This window comes from Leucoraja erinacea, chromosome 9 (genome assembly GCF_028641065.1).
Source record: "Leucoraja erinacea ecotype New England chromosome 9, Leri_hhj_1, whole genome shotgun sequence".
NCBI lineage: Eukaryota > Metazoa > Chordata > Chondrichthyes > Rajiformes > Rajidae > Leucoraja > Leucoraja erinaceus.
In genome coordinates, this window is record NC_073385.1 from 51047573 (window position 1) to 51071063 (window position 23491).

The 23491-nt window shown below is 44.0% G+C and overlaps 1 protein-coding gene and 1 long non-coding RNA gene across 2 annotated transcripts in view; one reads left to right on the forward strand and one right to left on the reverse strand.

The window, feature by feature from the left end:
- Positions 1-6489, forward strand: part of dcaf5 (ddb1 and cul4 associated factor 5) — a 54593-nt gene extending 48104 nt beyond the window's left edge. Inside the window, exon 9 of the mRNA XM_055640797.1 lies at positions 3993-6489. Coding sequence (XP_055496772.1) covers positions 3993-5855 — 1863 coding nt within the window. The 3' untranslated portion in view covers positions 5856-6489. The remainder of the gene's footprint in view (positions 1-3992) is intronic.
- Positions 6490-10218: 3729 nt separating this feature from the next.
- Positions 10219-23025, reverse strand: LOC129700372 (uncharacterized). Its single transcript, XR_008724047.1, has 3 exons — positions 21948-23025; positions 18002-18103; positions 10219-11121 (listed from the first exon to the last, which is right to left on the reverse strand). It is a non-coding gene; the product is annotated as an uncharacterized LOC129700372 (long non-coding RNA).
- Between the last annotated feature and the right edge of the window lie 466 nt (positions 23026-23491).

Sequence of the window (23491 nt, forward strand, 5' to 3'; positions counted from 1 at the left end):
ACAGGACAGGCAGCATCTCTGGAGAGAAGGAATTTTCTCTCCAGAGATGCTGCCTGTCCCGCTGAGTTACTCCAGCATTTTGTGTCTACCTTAAGGCTTTTGAGGTCAGACAGAAGAATGAAATTGCAATCAAAAATCCAAGCAGCCCACATCTTATTAATTGGTTCTGTGTGTTCCAGGTACAGTACGGCCTATTCTATATCTTACTTCCAAGGTTTATAGTGTTTGAGCAGGCTTGTGACTTTGCATCGTGAATTGGAAAATGTTATAATCAAAATCTCTAATGACAGGATAGATTTAATCATTCATTATAATTGATTTCTTAGTGATACTGAGATTTTGTTTCAATAAATATTTACAGCCCGGGGACAAAGATTTGTGTGCTTCCAATCCCAAAAGAAACTATTCCAAATTATACCAACTTGTTCTAGTATTAACATTTTTATTACAGGAAGTAATGAACTCCGTCAGCACGATGTGTAATATTAGCATGATATAAATTGTGTGTAAATTCCACGTTATTCCAAGATTGCAGCAGATTTGGTCCTAGACTATCCGTGAATCTTAAAGGCTGTGTGTGATTGTGTCTTGTCTGTCAAAAATTTATGTTTGAGTAATTCATTTAAAAATTGTGTAATTCAAATTTTTTTTTAATGCTTTATCCGTAACAGTCAACATGAAATTACTGGATTGTCTTAGAAGTTCATCTCCTTTACTACTTGAGAGTCCTTGAGAAAAGAAATGTTGTTCTTACCCAGTCTAGCACATACATGACACCTTACCCGCCAATGTCAGCTCAGTTCACAGGTGGTTAAGGATCGACAACAAAAGTTGTCAACTTTTTATGAATTAATAAAGTAAATCGATTCTGAATATCCAATACATAACTACAATGCAGGTTTAAAATCCGGAAAAAGATCATGCAGACTGTTAGACTGCACTTGAAAGATGAACTACTTAAAAATGTTGGGGAACATGGAGGGTCTTAAACACTGCAAGTTCTTTTTCACTATATGAGGTACCTACGATCTATGTAAATCCAGATGTTGCCTAAAAGTGGATTTAAAGAGGTGCTTTTGAATGTTCAGCTGATGTACCATGGTTGCCTCACTTTGTGAAGCAAAGACCTGATTTGCAATGTTCCCCGTAACTCTACGACCAAAAGCGCATTGTTGAGTTTGCGGGGAAAAACCGGTGTTTGCCACAGCTGAACCATTCACCCGTTTTTCACAAAACCGAGTGCTGGAGCAACTCAGTGGGTCAGGGGACATCTGTGGAGGGAATGGACAAGTGACGTTCTCAGTTGGGACCCTTCTTCAGACTGTTTGGAGTCAAGGGAAAAAGCTGGAAAAGACAGGTGGGGGTGGGACTAAGCCTGAGGGGGGGGGGGGGGGGGGAGGGGATTGGGGGGGATGGGGGGCAGATTAATTGGCAGATGGGTGGTGTAAGTGACAAAGACTAGGGTCTGATAAGGAGAGAGGAGGGGCGAAATGTAAAGCTTGAGGAACAGATGTATGTGAAACGAAAGTGGGGAGGGGAAGTGAAAAGGAAACGAGGGACTTCAGGATGGGAGGTGAGAGTATAGTGGAGAGAACAGGAGCAGGATGGGCAAAATGGGTGCTGGTGGGTGGGAGAAATGGGTGCTGGTGGAGGGTAGCAAAGGTAAAAGTGAGGGTATTGGGGGTGTAATACTTGAAATTGGAGAATTCCATCACTAGTTTGCTTCCTGAGTATAAAAATCAGGGCATAAATCTGGACATAAAAATATTGCCTTTTATAGACTAATTTCCACTCCCCAAAAGATCTTTTTGATATTGTACCTAATGCTGGGAAATAAGATTAGCATAAATAGACATAAAGGTCAGCATGGACACGATGGATGAAAGGGCTAGGTTCTGTTTTGTGAAATTCTATGAATAGAATTGTTTGTATGGTGCATGCAAACATTGCAACTCAACACCATTTAAATCATCTCCGAGCCCCCAAAACTGGAGTTGTTTCAATCGTGAGGTGATTAGAAAATTAACTTAAAGTTAGTGGATCAATAAAATCTAACAAAGGAGTTGTTCAGCGTTCCATAACCATTAAAGGACATGCAATCTTTCCTTTTCCAGCCAGCTAAGCTTCATGTTTAGGAGTAAGTTAACTGTGTGGATGATGGCAATCTCCCTCCTGTGTCAGATGCTCATTTGTACTGATTTTAGTCATTCACATGTTTTCCAAATGCAAGAGGTAATTAGACAGATTTGGTTATCCAACAATATTTGAATTTCTATGTCATCTTAACCCACCTCCTGATCACCCAACCAATCCTGCCATGAGTTTATTCACCCAGCCATGATATTTTCTGCCTTTCCCAGATGTATCCTTTCTCAGCATGTAACTTTTAACCACATGAATACAAGCTTGCAGCTTTTTGTCAATTATCTGTCCACAATTGTCATCTTTTCTTATCACTGACCACTTCAAAATTGTTATATTGTCTGCCAATTCTTAAGGCACAGAAGATTCACCACAATTCCAACAGAACAACAACTTACCAAAGCTATCAATGTTTAGCATTAATTTGACATGAATTTCTCCTCTCCTATAATGTTTCACGTTTAGAAAAATGCATCTGGCTATTTTCCACTACTAAACCCTGCTCATGCATTCCCATACTCTTACAGGCATACATTAGCTCCCTGACGTAACAAAATCTTTTGTCTTCATCTGCAGCTATCTTCTGTTCTATTCCACCAGTCCACAGTAACTTGGAATAGTTAGGACTAAGTACAAGCAATTTGATAATGCTGCTTAGAGATACAACATGAAAACAGGCACACCAACTAAGTCACACCACCAATCACCATTTTACACCAGTTCTGTGTTATCCCATCTTCACATCCACTCCCTATACACCAAGGGCAATTTACAGAAGCCAATTCACCTCTAAACTGGCATGTCCTTGGGATGTGGGCAGAAACCAGAGCACCCTGCGGAAACCCACATGGTCACAAGGAAAACATGCAAACTCAACAGGCATAGCACCTGACGTCAGGATGGAACATGGGTCTCTGGCACTATGAGGTGGCAGCAGCATATCAGTTGCGTCACTATGCTGCCCAATATTGTTGTGGCCAAGAAACACTAGCAAGCTTATCACAAAACTGAATTAGTTTTTATTTTATATAATTTATCCTCTGGTTGATTCTTATAAATTATTCACAAAAAGGATTAAATATTAATGTGATTATTCCGCTATTTAGATTTGTTTTGACAAAGCTCTTGAAATCTAATTCATTTTACCTTCAGATCATTAAATGACAAACCAGAATAATTGGGTCTGATTTATATTTGTCACATTAATGTGTTTTAGTTGAGTTTCAAGATACAGCGAGGAAATGGGCCTTGCCGACCAGTGATCCCCACACACTAACACTATCCGACACACAAGGGAACATTTACAATTTTACCAAGCCAATTAGCCTTCAAACATGTATGTCTTTGGAGTGTGGGAGGAAACCAGAGAGATCATGGGGAGAACATACAAACTCCATACAGACAGCGCCCGTAGTCAGGATTGAACCCGGGTCTCAGTTTAAGGATAAGGGGGAAATCTTTTAGGACCGAGATGAGAAAAACATTTTTCACACGGAGTGGTGAATTTCTGGAATTATCTGCCACAGAAGGTAGTTGAGGCCAGTTCATTGGCTATATTTAAGAGGGAGTTAGATGTGGTCCTTGTGGCTAGAGGGATCAGGGGGTATGGAGAGAAGGCAGGTACGGGATACTGAGTTGGATGATCAGCCATGATCATATTGAATGGAGGTGCGGGCTCGAAGTGCTGAATGGCCTACTCCTGCACCTAATTTCTATGTTTCTATGTCTCTGGCGCTGTAAGGCAATAATGCTACCACTGCGCCACTGTGCCATCCTATAATTGAAAATATATATTTTCAGCAATGTTAATATGTGCAAATATTAAATTGTGTGTGCTTTCATTAATCCAGGTGTGGAGTCCATATCTCCAACCAGATTGTGCTAGTGACCTGGAGGGAGAGTTGGAAGATGACACCCGTAACCTTTATACTCATGAGGAGTACATCAGCTTGGTCTTAAACAGTGGCAGTGGTCTATCTCATGATTATGCTAACCAATCGATTCAGGAAGATCCAAGGATGATGGCTTTTTTTGATTCTCTTGTACGCCGAGAGATAGAGGGTTGGAGTTCAGACTCTGACAGCGACCTTAGTGAGAATACAGTTCTTCAGCTAAATCCAGGGGCTAGTGAACGATCGGGCTACAGCGATTCTGAATCTTCTGCCTCCTTGCCATTATCGGCCCAGCAAGGAGATGAATTTGACGAGGGCACATACACGCTAGGCCGACCAAAGCCCTCCAACGCTTCAGCAACCAGGGAGGACTTGCGGTCTCGTCAACAAAGATTGTCCGCGCTCAGGCGCTATCAAGACGAGCTACTTCTGACTCTTTCTAATGACTCTGATTCCTCAGAAAACAACTTTCAGCAAGTAACTACAGGATCAGATACTGATCCTGTGACAAGGCCTCGATCTCCAAGCCCAGAGGCAAATGATTCCAGTAGTTCCAGTAGCGATGGTAAGCGGCGTGCATCGATGCGCCAAAGAAATGCTTCAAGAGCTAAGCAGAAACTCCGTCGAGAAAAAAGGAATATTCCACATCTCAAGGTAAAACAAAATATTGCTGAAGATAATGCCAATGATTCTCGATCACAAAGAGGTAATCATTCTTCGTCTGCTTCATCTTCACCAGAGAGGAATAGTGCCGAGTTCGGAAACAATAGAGGAAGGGTATCGCCCTGCTCAGATAGCGAGTCTGAGGTAAGAAAGGTTTATAAGGCTTACAGCAAGATCCAAAATACCTTTAAGTCACAATTGAAATCAAAAGGGTGTTCCATGTCATTTTTGTCTCTTTGTGATGCACCAGACACGAGTGAAAAGGACTCATTGGGTATGTTGACCCAAGAAAATGATGCTGCAAGGAAAAGTGTAACAGGATCTCATCAAAGATTTAGAGTAGAAAAATGTTTGGATGAACATCATGGGGAAAGCAGCACCTCTCTGCAAGCAAGGACCAAGTACTCTGCCCTTCTTATTCATGAAGGCAGTACTTTTGCATCTGCAAAAGAAATTATGCCCGGAGAACAGGAACATGGTGTAGAAGATGTCCCGAGCAGCACAGAGCACTGCTATGAGGCCAAAAAGCTTAATGGGAAATCGGTCCTTATGGGCAACAACAGTAATTTAACTAACCCGTATCAAATATTTGGCAACCAAACACAAGAATTGTGTGATCACACAGAGGTATTAGAATGTGCAAAATCCCAGCATGTTCAACAAGTAACTAGAGATGAATCTGGCCAGAAATTCATTAAATTGGCATCATCTCAAACTGTCCCTTTTGCAGAAATTACTTTTGTTGGAACGCAAAGTAATTCTGATGAATGGTGGAGAGACCATGTTGATAAATCCAAAACCAGGACTTGTGACATTGAAGAATCCTGTTCAGAGGCTCCCTGCAATCTTCACAACAATGGGCTATTTGATCAGCAACATGCGAACCAACTAGAGGAATCAGCAACGGTATCCAAGTCTGAATCTGGTGACTGTGTACAGGTAGCCTCTTTGCACCACAAGGAAGACTGCTCCCAGCCTGGGATAAATGAGCATTCAGAATGTACTAAGAATGGCTTGGCAGCCAAAATAAACATTTTTGGTTGTCCCCAAGGAACTCTGTCATCAGCTGAGGCTGAACAGCCTTCTGGAGGGTTAAAAAGACTGCGAAAAGAACTAGATCCAGACTATTCACCAGCTGAGAAGAAACAGAAGACATGATAGATGTGCACACATCCTATACCAGTGCTTACTAATGTCACTAAAAGCATTTTTCTCAAACTCAACAAACTGTTGGTCTGTAAAAGAGTGCGAATTTTTGTTAACAATTATGTAAATAATTCAATTTCCTGAAGAAATGCTAATACAGATTTTTTTTTTTTTAGATTGTGTATGATAATGGTATATAAAATACAAATTATTTGGAGTGCTTCTAACTTTGGATTCAAATATCCATTTTGGCCCAGAGGGTGTGTAATTCTTCTGTTTAAGTATTCATTCTGCCAAGCAAGGGTTAATGGTGCATTTGGTGTCTCGAAGATCATATTGTTACAGAGCTTTCCCTCGTATTCACTCTGCAAATTTCTACATTTGGGCAGACATTGAATTTAAAATATTAAAGCCCATAGAATAACAAGTGAACAAATGAAGAGTTTTTGAAGTCTAACACTTTATAGTTCGAGGTATTTTTGTTTTTATTTTAAATTGCCACCTTGTTATGGTAGTCTTTTATTCACGCAAGTGGTAAACAGTTTGATTCTTAAGAAAAAAATGTTTAGAAGTTGGTTGTGTACATGGATCTGTTGATGAAGACAAGTTAGACAACTGTGGTCAGGAATAAAGTTTTTGTGTTTAATTTCTTAAGAAGAATTATTTGAAGCACAACACTTCTGCACAGTGGGCACGCGATCAGCTATCACTTTCTTTATCTGATGAGAAAAATAAACATTGCCATTCGCAATCTGTGTTTTTCCGTGTTCCTACCGCCATGGTGTTCTCTTCCAGCTGAGAAGGCAAAGAGCTGCTGCACAGGCCAAAGAAGATTGATTGTTAATTTTAACCACAGTCCTCATTGTAGGTGTTATGAGTTTGTCTTATGTGTACTTCTGTTTCAAAAGAGTGGAAAATGGGCTTGCTTAACATGGCCTTGTGTAGAGGTGCCCCATCTTGTTGTCTTGGATTATTCCAGTTTGGAGCAGAAGATAGCTGACTAAGGTTATTGCTGGCACATCTATATGCATGACACAGTAGCACATTAAAGCTGCTGGGCATGTGTAGTGACACTAAATAACATAAGATGCTTGTCTGATTTTTCTTAGACAAAGTTCTATGCATACAAGGGTTGTGAGAACATAAATGTCGCACATGCGCGCACACTCACACGTGCATGCCATTACCTGTCTTTCACTACTCTCATTCAACACTCTTCGAATGTGCTCTACCGCTATCCCTTCCCAATGTGTGTTCTTTTCTCTCTTCCCGACCAGTCTCTTTGATCACAACCCAAAACCTCATTGCGTGATCCCTCTTTTGAGCCATTGAAACCAAACCGCAAGATAAAAGAGATGATTTTGGACATAAGGAAATGAGGGGATAAACACAACCCTGCCCTCGTCAATGGAGCTGCTGTAGAGGTAGTCAACAAATTTGGGTTCCTTGGCATTCATTTCACCAGCAAACTAACCTAGTCCCTCACACTGATGCGGTAATCAAGGAAGCACATCAGCTTATTTGGGTGCCTGAAAAGATTTGACGTGCACAAGGATTCTCTCCAACTTCTACAGATGAGCTATAGAAAGCAGTCATACAGGATGCAACACAGCCTGGTATGGCAACTCATTGCTTTTGATTGCCGAAAATTGCAGACTGGTGAAAACAGCCTCATCACTGGCACATCGCTTTCTTTCAATGCCCAGCTTCACCATGTGTTGTTTCATGAAGGCCGGTAGTATTGTCAAAAGTGTGCCCGTCACCCTGGCTGTTCCCTTTTTTCTACTTTCCACCTTCGGGAGGAAAAGGAGCTTGAAAGCTTGGAACTTTAGTTTAGTTTAGAGATACAGCACGGAAACAGGCCCTTCAGCCAACCGGGTCCACGCCGACCAGCGATCCCTGCATATCCTACACACTAGGGACAATTTTTACATTTACCAGACAATAGGTGCAGCAGCAGGCCATTTGGCCCTTCGATCCAGCACCGCCATTCAATGTGATCATGGCTGATCATCCCCAATCAGTACCCCGTTCCTGCCTTCTCCCCATATCCCCTGACTCCGCTATTTTTAAGAGCCCTATCTAGCTCTCTCTTGAAAACATCCAGAGAACCTGCCTCCACCGCCCTCTGAGCCAGAGAATTCCACAGACTCGCCACTCTCAAACCAATTAACCTACATACCTGTACGTCTTTGGAGTGTGGGAGAAAACTGAAGATCTCAGTGACAACTCGCACAGGTTACAGGGAGAACGTTCAAACTCCGTACAGACAGCAGCCGTAGCCGGGATCAAACCTGATGTCCGACGCTGCATTCGCTGTAGGGCAGCACTCTACTGCTGCGCCACCATGCCTCCCGTTAAGAACATCTTCTACCCTACTGCTATCTGATGCCTGAACCAATCATATATTTCACAGTCCCTTTCTAAAGATGCTGCCAGGTACTGTTATTTTGAACTCAAGCTTATTTGATTGTTCTCTTGTGTTTTATTCTTTTGCACAATAATTTGCACCATTCTGCTGTTTAGCACTCATATTTATAATTACTATATGTATATTGTTTACCGTGAGCTTCATGTGAGCTAGGAGCTTCCACTAGTGGGAAAGTCCAAAACCAGAGGGCAGAGTTTCAGAATAAAAGGACATACCTTTTAGAAAGGAGATGAGGAGGAATTTATTTAGTCAGAGGGTGGTGAATCTGTGGAATTCATTGCGATAGACTGCTGTAGTCAAGTCATTGGGTGCTTCTAAGGTGGAGTTTGACAGATACTTGATTAGTAAGAATGTCAAGGGTTGTAGGCAGGACAATTGAGTTGAGGGAGAAAGATGGATCAGCCATGATTGAATGGCAGAGTATGGGCCAAATGGCCTACATCTGCTCCTATGACTTATGAACGTTTGATGTAAAAGTACCAGTTTTCTACTTAGTTAACCTGAAAATATGACTTCATATTATTAACACATTCAAATGGTAATATTAACATTTTGTACAAGACATAAAATGTAAAGACATTGTATGCAGCCACATGAAGGGTCTCGATCCAAACGGTCAACTGTCCATTTCTTTCCAGATGTTTTCTAACCCGCTGAGTTCCTCCAGCAGATAGACATAAAGTGCTGGAGTAACTCAGCGGGTCAGGCAGCATCTCAAGAAAAAAAGGATGGATGATCTTCAGATCCTCCTTTTTGTCAGATTCCAGTATGTACAGTCTCTTGTGCCTCTTCTATCGGTTCTCTCTTTTCCAGGGCAGGCACATCTAGCTAATTGCAACAAAAAATCCATTAAATAGACCAGTAGCTATTGACCTTTGTAGATCATTGCAGAGGTATTTAAAAGTCGACTACATTGGTATGCTGACAGTTGTGAGGCAGACCAGTTAGGAATGGCAAATTTGCTCAAGACGGGTGAACTAACTAGGCTTTAAACATAATCTGATAGTTTTGCAATTGACTAATTTTTATTTCTGTTAATTCCAGTTCATTAAGTAAATTTAAATTCCACACAGCAACTGTGAGATTTGATCTCAGGTCGCTGTTAACTCAGGCTTATAGTTTGTTAGTCCTGTTATGTAATCTGTGTGCTATCACCATCCAGGTTGCAGCCAGTATCTGTATTCAGTGTTCTTCATGAGGGTGCAAAGTGTTATGTTGGCTCCATATATGACAACTAGCGAATGGACAAGATGTGTAGTTACCTGCTACTATTACTCTTTGACATGTACACTTTCCTGTAGAGCAGTAAGCTGTATTGATCTGTGGAGAGATCAAAGATAGACACAAAATGCTGGAGTAACTCAGCGGGATAGGCAGCATCTCTGGAGAGATGGATAGATGACATTTCGGGTCGAGACTCTTCTTCAGATCAATACTGGTTAGAACACTTGGCGAGAGCGGTTCCACTAGAAAAATAATGCCATGGGATTTTTCTCTCTTCCCTCTCCCCTCCACAAACCTGGGAGAACAGTTATAGCATTTCAATTGAAAGGCAGCATCTCTGATAGTGAAGCATAAGAACTAAAGGCAGACGCAGGTGTTATGACCACTCTGGTCTCCATCTCCATTCAGAAAGGTTGACCCTGATCTTTGTGCAAGTCAAGTCAAGGTTATTTGTCACACATACGAGATGTGCAGTGAAATGAAAGTGGCAATGTTCCTGCTCAATTCCTGTATCCTTTGATTACCCTTCTGTTGGTCTCAGCCTTTCTACATACCGATTGACTGAGCATCTGTATTTTCCTGGAATTGAAAATTTCAAAGGCTTGCAGTGCACTGAGTGAAGACATTTCATCTCAGGTCAGCGTTCCCTAAAGTGGCAGCCAAGTGAAACACAAGCTTTATTACATCTGAGTGGGATCAGAATTAATAACCTGCCGATTCAGTTAAAGTTGCTACTGAGTCCACATTGCCATTAAGTGCAGAATCCCAGACTGATAAACTATTTCAGGAAACATACAAAGTTTTTTTTTTAAAGCAAAAGAGAGAGTATTCAGAGTATCACTTTTGCGGCAATGCATTTAATTCCCCTGATAGACCAGGGATCAAAGCCCAACCTTGATGTAATGTGAACCTTTGACCCCCCCTCCCCACTTCTCCCCTATTCCACGCAGAGATGGCTTGCCCAATTACTTACAAAGGAACCTTTTAATAAATCTGTAACTTGGCTCATTGTGTCCTGAACCAAATGACTGGTGTGGTCTGAGGAATATTTCCTCTTTCAATTTAAATTACAATATATCCAGTTAACTTCATCCAGATTACTGGTTCATCAATGTGTTCAATAAGAGGCTGGGTTATGAACATAATATGACCTTTCTGTCACTGTCAATGTTCTAAGCCCGATATTTAATTGAAAATACAGACCACCAGCATTTAGCAGGTGACGATGTTTCTGAAGAAGTTTTTAAATGATTGACAAACTTGTTATTTTGGTGTTGGCTCAGCAGTAAACAGTGGTTCTTACCACAGTGGTTGTGATATAATGTGTAAATGCCGCAACTGCTTTTCAAAAGTAAATATGCCATTTGATGCAGGGAAGAAGTGGACTCCCTTTTTTTAAACCTTCAAACTCTGTCCAAGATGTTCAATGGAGAGGAAAGGATGAAGAATGACTGATGAATCCTGGCTTTAATTTGGCTGTTGGAACGAGGGAGTTTGTAAGTTCAGTAGTTTGGAATAGGAGGCCTTGATAAACGTTGACCTTTCTTTGGTAGGGAGCAGGGTTCTGAATATTTGGCGGTGGAGGGTTGTACTATTCAGGGAGAGATAGTACTTTGGCAATACCTGTAGAGGTAATAAGAAATTAGTTTAGTTCAGAGATACAGAGTGGAAATAGGCCTTTCCGTCCACTGAGTCCGCCATCAATCCCTGGACACTACTTCTGTTATCCCACTTTCACATCCTACACACAAAGGGCAATTTAAAGGTTTCAAGGGTCTTTTATTGCCATTTGTACCAATTAAGGTACAGTGATATGCGAATTACCATACAGCCATCCAATAAAAGGCAACAAGACTCACATCTACATAAAAGTTAACATAAACATCCGCCACAGCAGACTCCCTACATTCCTCCCTGTGATGGAAGGCAATAAAGTCCAATCTTCCCTCATTTTTCTCCCGCGGTCATGGCAGTTGAACCATCTGTTGGGGGCGATCGAAGCTCCCGCCTCGGGTCGGTTGAAGCTCCTGCAGCTTGGAATTCCCGATGTCGGTCCCTGACCAGAGACCGCGGGCTCCACGATGTTAAAATCCGCAGGCATCCACAGCGGAGCTTAGGGGTCGATCCCTTGCAAAGGGATCGTGGACTCCATGATGTTAAGACCGCAGGCTTCCGCGGTGGAGCTCACGAAATCGGTCTCCAGCAAAGACGCCAACTCCTCGATGATAGGCCGCAGTGTGGACGGAAATACGATACGGAAAAAAATTGCATCTGTCGAGGTAAGAGATTAGAAAAAGTTTTCCCCCAACCCCCTTTCACAAATAAAACAAGCTAAAGAACACTAAAAAACACATTTAACACATACTAAATAGACACCAAAGGAGAATGGGACAGACAGACTGTTGGTGAGGCAGCCATTGTTGGCGCCACCTGGTGGTACAGAAGCCAATTACCTTACAGGTAGGAAAGTGGAACACGGGGAGAAAACCCTCGCAGAGATGGAGAGAATAAAATTCTGTACAGACAGCACCCTTAGTCCGGATTGAACCCGGGTCCCTGGCGCAGAGGTAGCAACTCTACTGCTGCACCACTGTGCTGCCAATGTGTGTGCAAGGAGATTTAAAACAAGGATAACTTTTTCAGAATTGAGTCAGTGGGAGAACCTTGTAAAAATTTGGATGGGTCTGGATATGGATGAAGCCTGAGCTTGTACTGGGTATGCAAGGTGAAAGATGAGAAGAGGACTAAGATAACTTTAAACTATTGAGTTTTGAGGTTAACTGGTTTTAGGCGAAAGGACTTGCTCATGAATGTCTTTCCACCTAATTCATGATATTGAAGTTCAGTCCCTACTGTTACATTGGCAAATGCAGGAGCAGATATGCACAAAACATGGTCACCTGAACATCCCTGAGATTGTGATTGGGACCTCTGCATGTGGATATTGTTTTAATCAATGTTTGGGGAAATAGGTGTTCTTCAGATTCCCATACATCTTTTATGTCAATTCAAGCAGATACGCGTGCCCTATGTTTAATGAAGAAATGAACTTCCATCAATGCAACACAACAACTACATTCCTTTTCTCGAGGGCCTTCATTGTGTTCTTCTCACCGTGAAACAGAGCTTGAATCTTTGATCTCCTGACTCTGGGTAAGATTGCTGTCATGCTTGTGGAAATGTGCTTTCTTTATATTATGGACAAGGGACATGGTTAGAGGATCCCCATGGCATTTAATGTGAGGTCATGTTTTCTTAACCAGTCAGCTCAGTCTGAGACCGATGATTGCAATGGGGATTGGTGTCCTTCTGAACATTGTGACAGTGACTGATGATCATAAATGTTTAATATCCAATATTTACCATGGATGTTTGCATTGTTACTGTACTGTCCCTTCATTTACTGCATGGTGTTCTTTAACATTACAGGAGCAGCAATTTTTGGAGAGTTAATATGTCAAAATCCCTTCTCCCTTTCTGTGTAGAGGGGCCCCATAACTTAAACAAAATGAAGACTTTAGCTGGCTCAGTGATGCAAGTAAAGCTGCAACATCAGAGCTGTCTGTGTAGAATTGCGCGTTCTCCCTGGGTTTGTGTGTTTTCTCCAAGTGCTTTGATTTCCAAAGGATGGTTTAATTAACCAGCATAACCAGCAGTGAGTGACGATGAGACTGGGGGAGAATAACAAGTATGATTTAATGCAGTCCAAGGGTAAATGGGTGGTTAATGGTCAGCGTGGACTCGGGTCAAAGGGGCTATTTCTCTGTCATGTCTTTCCGTGACTACAGGAATTGTTGTTATTGCAAAGTTCAAAGCAATATTTCCCTTGGTGTTGAGAACTCTGAGCCTGTGCATGGGGAACATACAGAGCGTATGTTGAAGCTGATCTGTTAGCCTTTCCTACTCCTGAGACAAATCCAGGTTCTCCAATCCATCCATAAAACTGGAAAGAATCAAAATAAACTTATGAAAGGAAAGCATTTATTTATTTTTATTTTTATGAATAACTAAGGAGTAGCCAATTGATTTGGTGGATCTACATTTTCAGCAAGACAATGGGCCATTTTTGTGTTAGAGGCCGTAATTATGAGGGTGGCCAAGTGATTGGTGCCTGGACCCCAGTTCACAACCTACATCAGTGATTTGGCTGAGGAAACCAAGTGTTGTGTGTTTATGATACAAAGCTAGGTGGCGCTGTGGGCTATGATAAGGATCCAGCAAGGGCTCGGTGGAGATATTGATAGGCTAAGTTTAGGGAAAGGACTAGACAGCCGGGATGTATATAGAGAAATGTGAAATTTCAAATACCAGAGGACATAGCTTTAAGGTAAGATGAGCAAAGTTTAAAGGAGATGGGCGGGGCAAGTTTTTTTACACATTGAGTGGTGGGTGAAGGCAGACGGGATAGTTGCATTTCAGAGGCTTTTAGATACACGTATGGTTCTGGAGGGATATGGTTCACATGCTGGCAGAGTAGATTAGTTTAACTTGACATCGCGTTGTCAAACAGTGTATATCATATATCGTATTACCTATTAAAAGTCTGACCTTGTATGCATGTGTGTATTTGTTTGTGTATAATCACATCTTCTTGAAAAAACAACGTGCTAACGGTAAAATGTCTGCATATTCCGGTAGAGATTTTTTCCGTGCAGTCCAAAATCGCCATCTGATTTATTTCTCGAGTTATTAATGAAAATGTTCAAAAATCTGAAAAAAGGCTGGAAAAAAACAGCTGCCTTTCGCTGTTGACGTCACATTGGGTCTGTGCCGTCTTCCCTCGCAATGCGAGGACGTCAGCCCCCCCCCCCCCCCCCCCCCCTTGGGGTTGACAACCGCCCGCCCCCTCCCCCACCGGCTGCGCCCCCGCTCCCCGGCCACCCGCCCCTCTTCTCCCTCCCCTTCTCCCTCTCCCTGTTGTCCCCCCCTCTTCTCTCCCCCCCCTTCTCTCCGGCCTTTTTGTCTGGACCCCAGGGATCTCTCCCCCCTCAAGTGTCTTCTCTGCCCCCCCCTTTCTCTCCCCAGTGTTAGGCTCCCCCCCCTTCTCCCCCCCCCTTCCTCCCCCCCCTTCTCAACCCCCCCCCCTGATATGCTGGCCAGATCCCTTCTCGCTCAGTCCCCCCCCCTCTAGGTGCTTCCTCTCTTACCCCCCCCTTCTCAATCTCCCCCCCCCCTTCTCTCTCCCCCCCCCTCTCTCTCTCCCTTCTCTCCTAATCAAGAAAGTGTCTCTCCCTCCCCCCCTTTCTGTCTCTCCCCCCCTTCTGTCTCTCCCCCCCTTTCCTCTCTCCCCCCCATGAGCCCCTCCCTGAGAGAGAAACAAACATCAAGTGTTCTCCCCCCCCCTCTCTCTCCCCCCCCCTTCCTCTCTCCCCCCCGTAAGAGGCTCTCTCCCCCCCCTTAGATAGGGGAAGGACTCCCAAAGCGGGCCCCCCCCTCTCTTAGAAACCCCCTTCTTCTCTTTTACCCCCCTTCTCACCCCCCCCTTCTCTCTTTCCCCCTCTTCTCAATGAGGGTCTCTCCCCCCCTTCTCTCTCTCCCCCTTCTCTTGAAAAAAGCCCCCCCCTTCTCTCAGATTTTGGTTGCCCCCCAAAACTTTGGATTCAAAAAAAAAAAAAATAGAAAATTAAAAAGCACAGACCTTCTTCCCCCCCCCCCTCTCTCCCTCTCTCTCTCCCCCTCCCCCTATCCCCTCTCTCTCTCCCCCCCCCTCTCCCCCCCTCCCCCCCCCCCCCCCCTCCCCCCCCTCCCCCCTCCCCTCCCTCCCCCCCCCCTCCCCCCCCCCCCCCTCCCCCCCCAGTCTCCCCCCCCCCCCCCCCTCTCCCCCTCTACCCCTTCCCCCCCCCCCCCCCTCCCGTTCCCCCCCACCCCCCCCCCCCCCCCCCCTCCCCCTCCCCCTCCCCCCCCCCCTACCCAAACCCCCTCAACCCCCCCCCCCCCCCCCCCCCTTTCTCCCCCCCCCCTTCTCCCCCCCCCCCCCCCCTTCTCTCCCCCCCCCCCCTCTCCCCCCCTCCCCCCCCCTTCCCCCCCCCCATCTTATTTTCCCCTTTCCCCCAACCCCTTTCCCACTTTGTTCCCTTATCTTTCTTCACATTTTTTCCCCCTTTTCCCCCCCCCTTTCCCCCCCCTTTTCTCCCCCCTTCTTCCCCCCCTTCCCCCCCCCCCCCCCTTGCCCCCCCCCCCTTCTCTCCCCCCCCCCCCTCTCTTCCCCCCCTTCTCTCCCCCCCTTCTCTCCCCCCCCCCCCCCCCCCCCCCCTTCTCTCCTCGCACATCTACCCTTTTGTCCTCAAGCTACCTAAAAGCACACACTCTGCATATGTGTGAAAGACATGCATATCAACGCTTCTTCCAATTCTAATCAAAACACATTAAGGTTTCATCAGAACTGAAATATTAAAACCCTTTCTACGGTTGCTGCCAATTTGATGAAAGATCAGAGACATGAAATGTGAAGCTGCTCTCTGTTCACAAATGCTACCTGGCAGCCATGGCAGGGCTTGCATGCTATCACTTCCGACAAGGCAAAACTAAGTGACAGCCAAGCTGCAGCGAGCCATCACCTCCAGACGAGCTCAATGCGTTCCACGCCACTTTGATATGTCAGTAAAAGCAAGGAGCTGATTGATTATAGGATTATAGAGGATTCACAAACATGTGTTTATCGATGGATTGGTGGTGGATGGAGAGAGTCAACAGCTTTGTGTTCCTGGGTGTGCAAATCTCTGAAGAATTGTGCTGGACCCAGCACTTTGATGCAATCATTACAAAATGGCCATCAATGCCTCAACTTTCCGAGACGTTCGAAGAGATTTGGTATGTACATGTACAGTACATTAGCCAGGAACAAACCTAATTCAATTTACAAATTCGCAGACAACCCCACTATTGTGAGCCAGATATCAAATATTGATGAGACAAAGTACAAGATTGAGAATGTTGTGTCCAGGTGTCGAGCCAACCTTTCTCTCAATGTCAGGAAGACAAAAGAGATAGACACAAAAAGCTGTAGTATCTCAGGCAGCATCTCTGGAGAGAACAAATGGGTGATGTTTTGGGTCGAGACTGGTTAGGAATAAGGGAAACGAGAGATATAGACAGTGATGTGGAGAGATAAAGTACAATGAATGAAAGATATGCAAAAAGTAACGCTGATAAAGGACACAGGCCATTGTTAGCTATTTGTTGGGTGAAAATGAAAAGATAGTGCAACTTGGGTGTGGGAGGGATAGAGAGACAGGGAATGCCGGGGCTACCTGAAGTGAGAGAAATCAATATACATACCACTGGGCTATAAGTAGCAATGTTACAAAATTTTGAGATTTAAAAAATCTAGTCCGTAATTTATCCCATCAGATAAAGCATAAAAAGAAGTTTAATTTGACACCTAATTCACTTTCATATAGAATAGAATAGAATAAAATGCAATTTATTGTCATTCAAACCTAGGTTTGAACGAAATATCATTTCTACAGTTTTTTACATTACAAAACAATCCAAGACCCACACTTAACACAGTTTACATAACCATCCATCACAGTGAGTCACCAACATCTCCTCACTGTGATATCTTCAGTATTAAAAAAGTTATGGCCATTTTCATACTCGGAAATTAACATCTTGTTCCCTATTGCTTTTTCATTGACTTAACACAAAAGCTGTGATCGAGAACAGTCAAAAGCCCATAACTTTCTTAAAAATTAAGAGAACTGAAAGAAATTTTCAGTTATTATAGATTGAAGCATTCTGAAACAAATATGAAACAATTCTACTTAGATGACTTGAAATTTAAGCATATAATTATTAGTTACCTAATTGTAGCTAATTACAAAATTCAACTACTAGATCTAAACATCTATCCATGTCTTAAGAATAGATTATCATTTTTAAATAGCATGTGTCCAATTAACATTCACACAAGAATTCACAATATACGATAATTTTAAAGTCTCATTGTCATGGGTTTATAGGCCAAATGGAAGGAATTTAATGTTTAATACCTGTAAATTAATGGCCATTTAAATCAGCTTGCGAGTGGGTTTTTCGGGAAGGCGATCAATTGGAATGTTGTGGTTGTGGTGGATTTATAGCCATGTCGGCAGCAAAAACACTGCCGGTTCATTCGGTGGAAAAAATCACCATTTTGCTACTTAAAATGTGAATTAAATGCATCTTAAGAAACACTTTTATACATAAAAATAAACTGCTTTCTTTTACCTGTCCCCTACGTAAAATCCGGCCCCGTTGTCGGCATTGACGGCTTCAGAAGCTGATTTTAAAATCACTCCAGCGATTAACTTGTCGGGCGAATTTTTTTAAAAAACTCACAGATCGGCCGTCGGAACAATTCTTCAGCAAAAACTTGCACTCCAACATAATATAATCCAGGACCAGGTCGGAGAAAACCGCGTTTTAACCCCCCCCCCCCCCCCCCCCCAAACGAGCCAAAATCGCGCACACGGCCAGTGGCAGAACTGCAGCGCCGATGAAGGTAAGTATTGTAACATACCTACTATAAGCTGCCCGTGAGATATGACAGTGATCCACTTTAGGACATTCCCCAGTTTGCTTTGATGGCACCAAAGTAGAGATGGTTGACGTTTTCAAATACCTAGGAGTAAATATCACCAACAACGTTTCCTGGACACCCATATTGAAGCAACGCCTAAGGAAGCACACCAATGCCTCTACTTCCTTAGAAGATTTAGGAAGTTTGGCATGTCCCCAACAACTCTCACCGACTTCAAAAGATGCGCCATAGAAAGTATTTTATCAGGATGCATCACAGCTTGGTTTGGGAACAGTTCCATCCAAGACCACAACAACTTGCAGCGAATTGTGATGCAGCCCATGCCATCGTGCAAACCAACCTCCCTTCCATTGACTCCATTTATATCTCACACTGCCTCGCCAGTGCCAGCAGAATAATCAAGGACGTGAGAGGGCCAACGCTGGATCTAGTATTGGGAAATTGGGAAGGGCAAGTTATTGAAATGTGTGTGGAAGAGCCTTTTGGGACCAGTGACCGCAGTTCGATTAGGTTTAAGATAGTTATGGATAGAGACAGAGAGGGTCCCGCGTGTTAAAATGCACAACTGGGGTAAGGCCAACTTTGAGGGTATGAGAGAAGGTCTCACTCAAGTTGACTGGAGCAGGTTATTTGAGGGGAAAGGAATATCGGCCAAGTTGGAATGTTTTTAAAAGCTCAGGATGTGTACGTCCCTATTAGAGTGAAGGGTAAAGCAGGCAAACGTAAGGAAGCTTGGCTGACAAGGGAAATTGAGACATTAGTCAAAAACAAGAAGGATGCATGGGACGGGTATAGGCAGCTGGAATCAAGTGCATCCCTGGAGGAGTTTCGGGAACTGAGGAGTAAACTAAAAAAGGATATCAGAAGGGGCAAAAAGGGGCCAGGAGATAGCTCTGATAGGTAGCATTAAGGACAATCCCAAAATAATTTATAAATACATAAGGGGGAAAAGGGTAACCAGAGAGAGAGTGGGAGCTCTCAGGAATCAAAGCAGTCACTCTCTGTATTTACCGTGGAGAAAGACAGTAGGACAGAGGAAATTATAGCAATCACTGGAAGTGGCTTGAGAGCAGTCAGGGTTACCTTCGAAAAATACTGAAGGTACTGTAGTGTTTGAAGGTAGACAAATCTCAGGGCCTGACCAGATATATCTGAGGACATTGCGGGAAACTCGGATGAAAATTGTGGGAGCCCTGATTGAAATTTACGAGTCGTCCTTAAATACAGGAGAGATGCCGGAAGATTGGAGGGTGGCAAATGTTGTGCCTCTTTTCAAGAAGGGCTGCAGGGAAAGTGCTGGGAAGTATAGGCCAGTGAGTTCAACATCTGTAATTGGTAAGTTACTGGAGAGTATTCTGAGGGATAGGTTATACAGGCATTTGGATGGGCAGGGGCTGATTAGGGATAGTCAGCATGGTTTTGTACGTGGAAGGTCGTGTCTCACAAATCAGATTTTTTTTTAAGACGTGAGCAAAAAGGTCGATGAGGGCAGAGCTGTAGTTGTATACATGGACTTCAGTCAGGAGTTCAAGAAGGTTCTGCATGGTTGGCTGCTCTGGAGAGTTAGTTTGCATGGGATCCAAGGAGAGATAGCTGAATGGATAGTAAATTAGCTCCATAGAAGGAAGCAGAGGGTGATGATGGAAGGTTGCTTCTCGGACTGGAGGCCTGTGACAAGTGGTGTGCCTCAGTGTTCGGTTTTGGGGCCCGTTACTGTTTGTCATCTACATCAATGATTTGGATGAGAACATACAGGGCAAGATTAGCAAGTTTACTGATTTTACAAAAGTTTGTGTTTTTCCAGATAGTGAAGAAGGTTGTGAACGATTGCAGCAGCAGGATCTGGATCGATTGGTCAGGTGGGTTGAGAAATGGTTGATGGAATTTAATACACAGAAGTGTGAGGTGTTGCATTTTCGGATGTTGCATAAAGGCAGGACCTACACAGTAAATGGTAGGCCTCTGGGTAGTGTTGTAGAGCAGAGGGATCTAGGATTACAGGTGCATGGTTCCTTGAAAATCGAGGCACAGGTAGATTAAGTGGTCAAAAAGGCTTTTGGTGCTTTGGCCATCAGTCAGAGTATTAAGTTGGGAGGTCATGTTGTAGTTGTATAAGACGTTTGTGAGACCGCATTTATAATATTGTGTTCAGTTCTGGGCACCATGTTATAGGAAAGATATTGTCAAGCTTGAAAGGGTTCAGAAAAGAATTACAAAGATGCTGCTAGGACTAGAGGGTGTGAGCTATAGGGAGAGGTTGAGTAGGCTGGGTCTCTATTCCATGGAGCGCAGGAGGATGAGGGGAGATCTTATGGAGGACAAAATCATGAGAGGAGTAGATCGGGTAGATGCACAGAGTCTTTTGCCCAGAGTCGGGGATTTAAGAACCAGGTTCAAGGTGAAGAGGAAAAGATTTAATAGGAATCTGAGGGGTAACTTTTTCACATGAAGGGTGGTGGGTGTATGGAACAAGCTGCCAGAGGAGGTAGTTGAGGCTGGGACTATCCCGTCATTTAGACAGGTACATGGATAGGACAAGTTTGGAGGGATATGGACCAAGCGCAGGCAAGTGGGACGAGTGTAGCTGGGACATCTGAAGAAGGGTTTCGGCCCGAAACGTTGCCTATTTCCTTCGCTCCATAGATGCTGCTGCACCCGCTGAGTTTCTCCAGCTTTTTTGTGTAGCTGGGACATTGTTGGCTGTATGGGCGAGTTGGGCTGAAGGGCCTGTTTCCAAACTGTATCACTCTATGATGAGCCGCACCATGGACATCTTCCATTGGGCAAAAGGTACAGAAGTGTGAAAATGCACACCTCCAAATTCAGGGACAGTTTCTTCCCAGTTGTTATCGTGCAACTGAATCATCCTACTGCAACTAGAGAGCAGTCCTGAAATACTATCTACCTCATTGGTGACCTTCGGATTTTTCTTTGATCAGACTTTACTGGCTATATCTTACACTAAATATTTTTCCCTTATGTATCTGTCCTCTGTGAAAGGCTTGGTTGTAATCATGTATTGTCTTTCCGCTGACTGGTTAGCACACAAAAAAAGCTTTTCACTGTAAACTCAACTAAATTATGTTGATGAATATGCTCTTGAACTTCTCTAGGTGGACAGTAGGGGACCTATTAACTGGTTGCGTCACAGCCGAGGTCAGTCACTGAACACCCAGGAAGGAAGGAAGGAGATTACAAAAAGTGGGCACTGCGTGGCCCATCACAGGTACTGGCCTCCTTCCTATCAAATGGATCTATAGTTAGTGCTGCCTTAAAGTAACCAGCACCTCCAAAGGCCCACACCACCCTGGCCCAGATATCATTTCCCTCTTGCCATCCGGAAGAAGGTTTGGGAGTCATGAAAGCCATGACGTCTACATTCAGGGACAGCTTCTTCCCAACAGCCATCGGTCTATTGAACACCCCAAACACCAACTACACTTTGAAGCTCTTTTGGTTCAACTGTCTTTTTGTTTTATTTCGCACTAAACATTTTGTTTATTATCCATTGGGTGCTGTTGTGATGCTGTAAGAATGTAATTGTTTCGTTTTGGTACATATGACAATTAAATACTCTTGACCCTCTGTTAACTCGTGGCTTGCTGACCTAATGCTGCCGTTATAATTCCGTTTCTATTTCTCTCCCCATGAATGTTGCCTGACTGGTTGGGTGTTTCCAGCCTCTTTAGCTTTTTTATTTCAGATTTCCCACAGCTGCGGTTTCGTTTTAGCATCGCTATATACTGCTTTGATACCACTACCGCTTCATTCCCCCGTGAAGCCATTAATTATTTTATTTTTTTGAACAGCCCCCGTGAAGCCATAGCAGACAGACGGTATATTTCATCCACTGCGCCCAAAGATGGAGCGGCCCAGCTAACATGTAAAATTAGATATTTTTTTTCTTCACTCGGAGTAAAATTACCTGCACCGTCCTGTTAGGATTTATGGGCTGTGGTACACTGCCGCCTTAACGACCACTGTAAATAAAACTCCACTAGCTGGTTGCAATGCTAACAGGCTGGCTGTCGACTTGAATAGCCGGTTACAAGTGCGGGCGAGTTGGCACCAGTTTCAGTGTGTGGCTATGGGTTAGTCGAAAGTTTTTTTTTCCCCCTCCTCGCAATGTGTCTTGTCTCAAACGTGCAACTGGTTAACGTCACCTCCAGCCCCTTTAACTTTTCCCTTATATGGTAGCGAGTTTTCTGCGCTTTATACCAAAGATCATAGAGTGGAGGCGGGTTTTGTTCGGAGCGTGACTATGTTGAGAAATGAGAGACTACCTTAGATGGCAAAGAAATCCCCCGGCTTGGCAGCGTCGGAGACCCACGCTCATCCTGCTCTGCATATTTTTTATCTGCGCCACTGCGAGAGAGAGAGAGGCTTGGCAGCAATCTGTGGAATGCACGTATTTGGTCGCAGGGTGAACTGGGCGAGTGGCTGAACGGGGCAACGTGTTTGCCTAATCCGCGATCTTTACGGCAGAAGGAAAGAATTTCTGATTCTGGAACAAGAAATGTGCTTTTTGCAAATATCCACCCCCTCCCTCTCTCCCTCCTTCCAGTGCAGCCGGGAACGCTCAGACGTGCACCCACATGCAATCAGGAGAGGGAGAATCCCACTGAAACACTCTCTTCGCTTTGTGGCTTCGGCTTTTGAGAGGAGTCGGCGGCCCAAGCTGGGTGTAGCGAAGTTTCTGTCATTCCCCTTAAACCACCTCGGAAACAATTAGGTTCTGAGCAAAGAGCTCTAAGGTCTTTCATCCTGTGCAATGGTCGCGTCGATATTTCACGCATTTCCATTCACTGTATTTTCAACGGCGTGATAAATGTATGTTCACTTCAAAGAATCCTTTACATCGATCTGACTGGCCCATGAGCATCCGCCACATCTCAAACTTTTAACACTTACCTTTGCACAAAATCTGCAGTTTTGACCGCAGCGCTGTACTCTGCACCTGACCAAAACCTACCTCTAAAGTAAACAACAAGCATATTAAACAATAAGCTTATTATGTACTGCAGTCAGCCCGAGTCACCCCCCCCCCCCCCCCCCCCCCCCCCCAATCTCTCTGGTCAGCCTCCCTAAAGTGTACTCAAAAGAAAACCTGAAAGGTTTTTGCAATTATATTACCAGCCTTCAGATGATAATCCCGGGCCAAATAACAAACTCTGTACTGAAACTTCCGCTTATTCTTCGGTCCAAGTTAGAGGACCGAGCCTTCGTTCACTGAGCCAGCGGTTCCAGCAACTTTCTCTTTGTGAGGCGCTGCCCGCTTCAGTGCCATTCTGATGCCTAGTTCATTATAAAAGATTTACCAGGCCGTTAGATCAATGCTAAATCCCCTAATCTCATTGTAGGACACGCATTTAATGTACGTGTTTAGTTTAGGTTAGAGATACAGCATGGAAACACAGGCCCCTCGGCCCACCAAGTCCACGCTGACCATCCGTTCACATTAGTTCTATG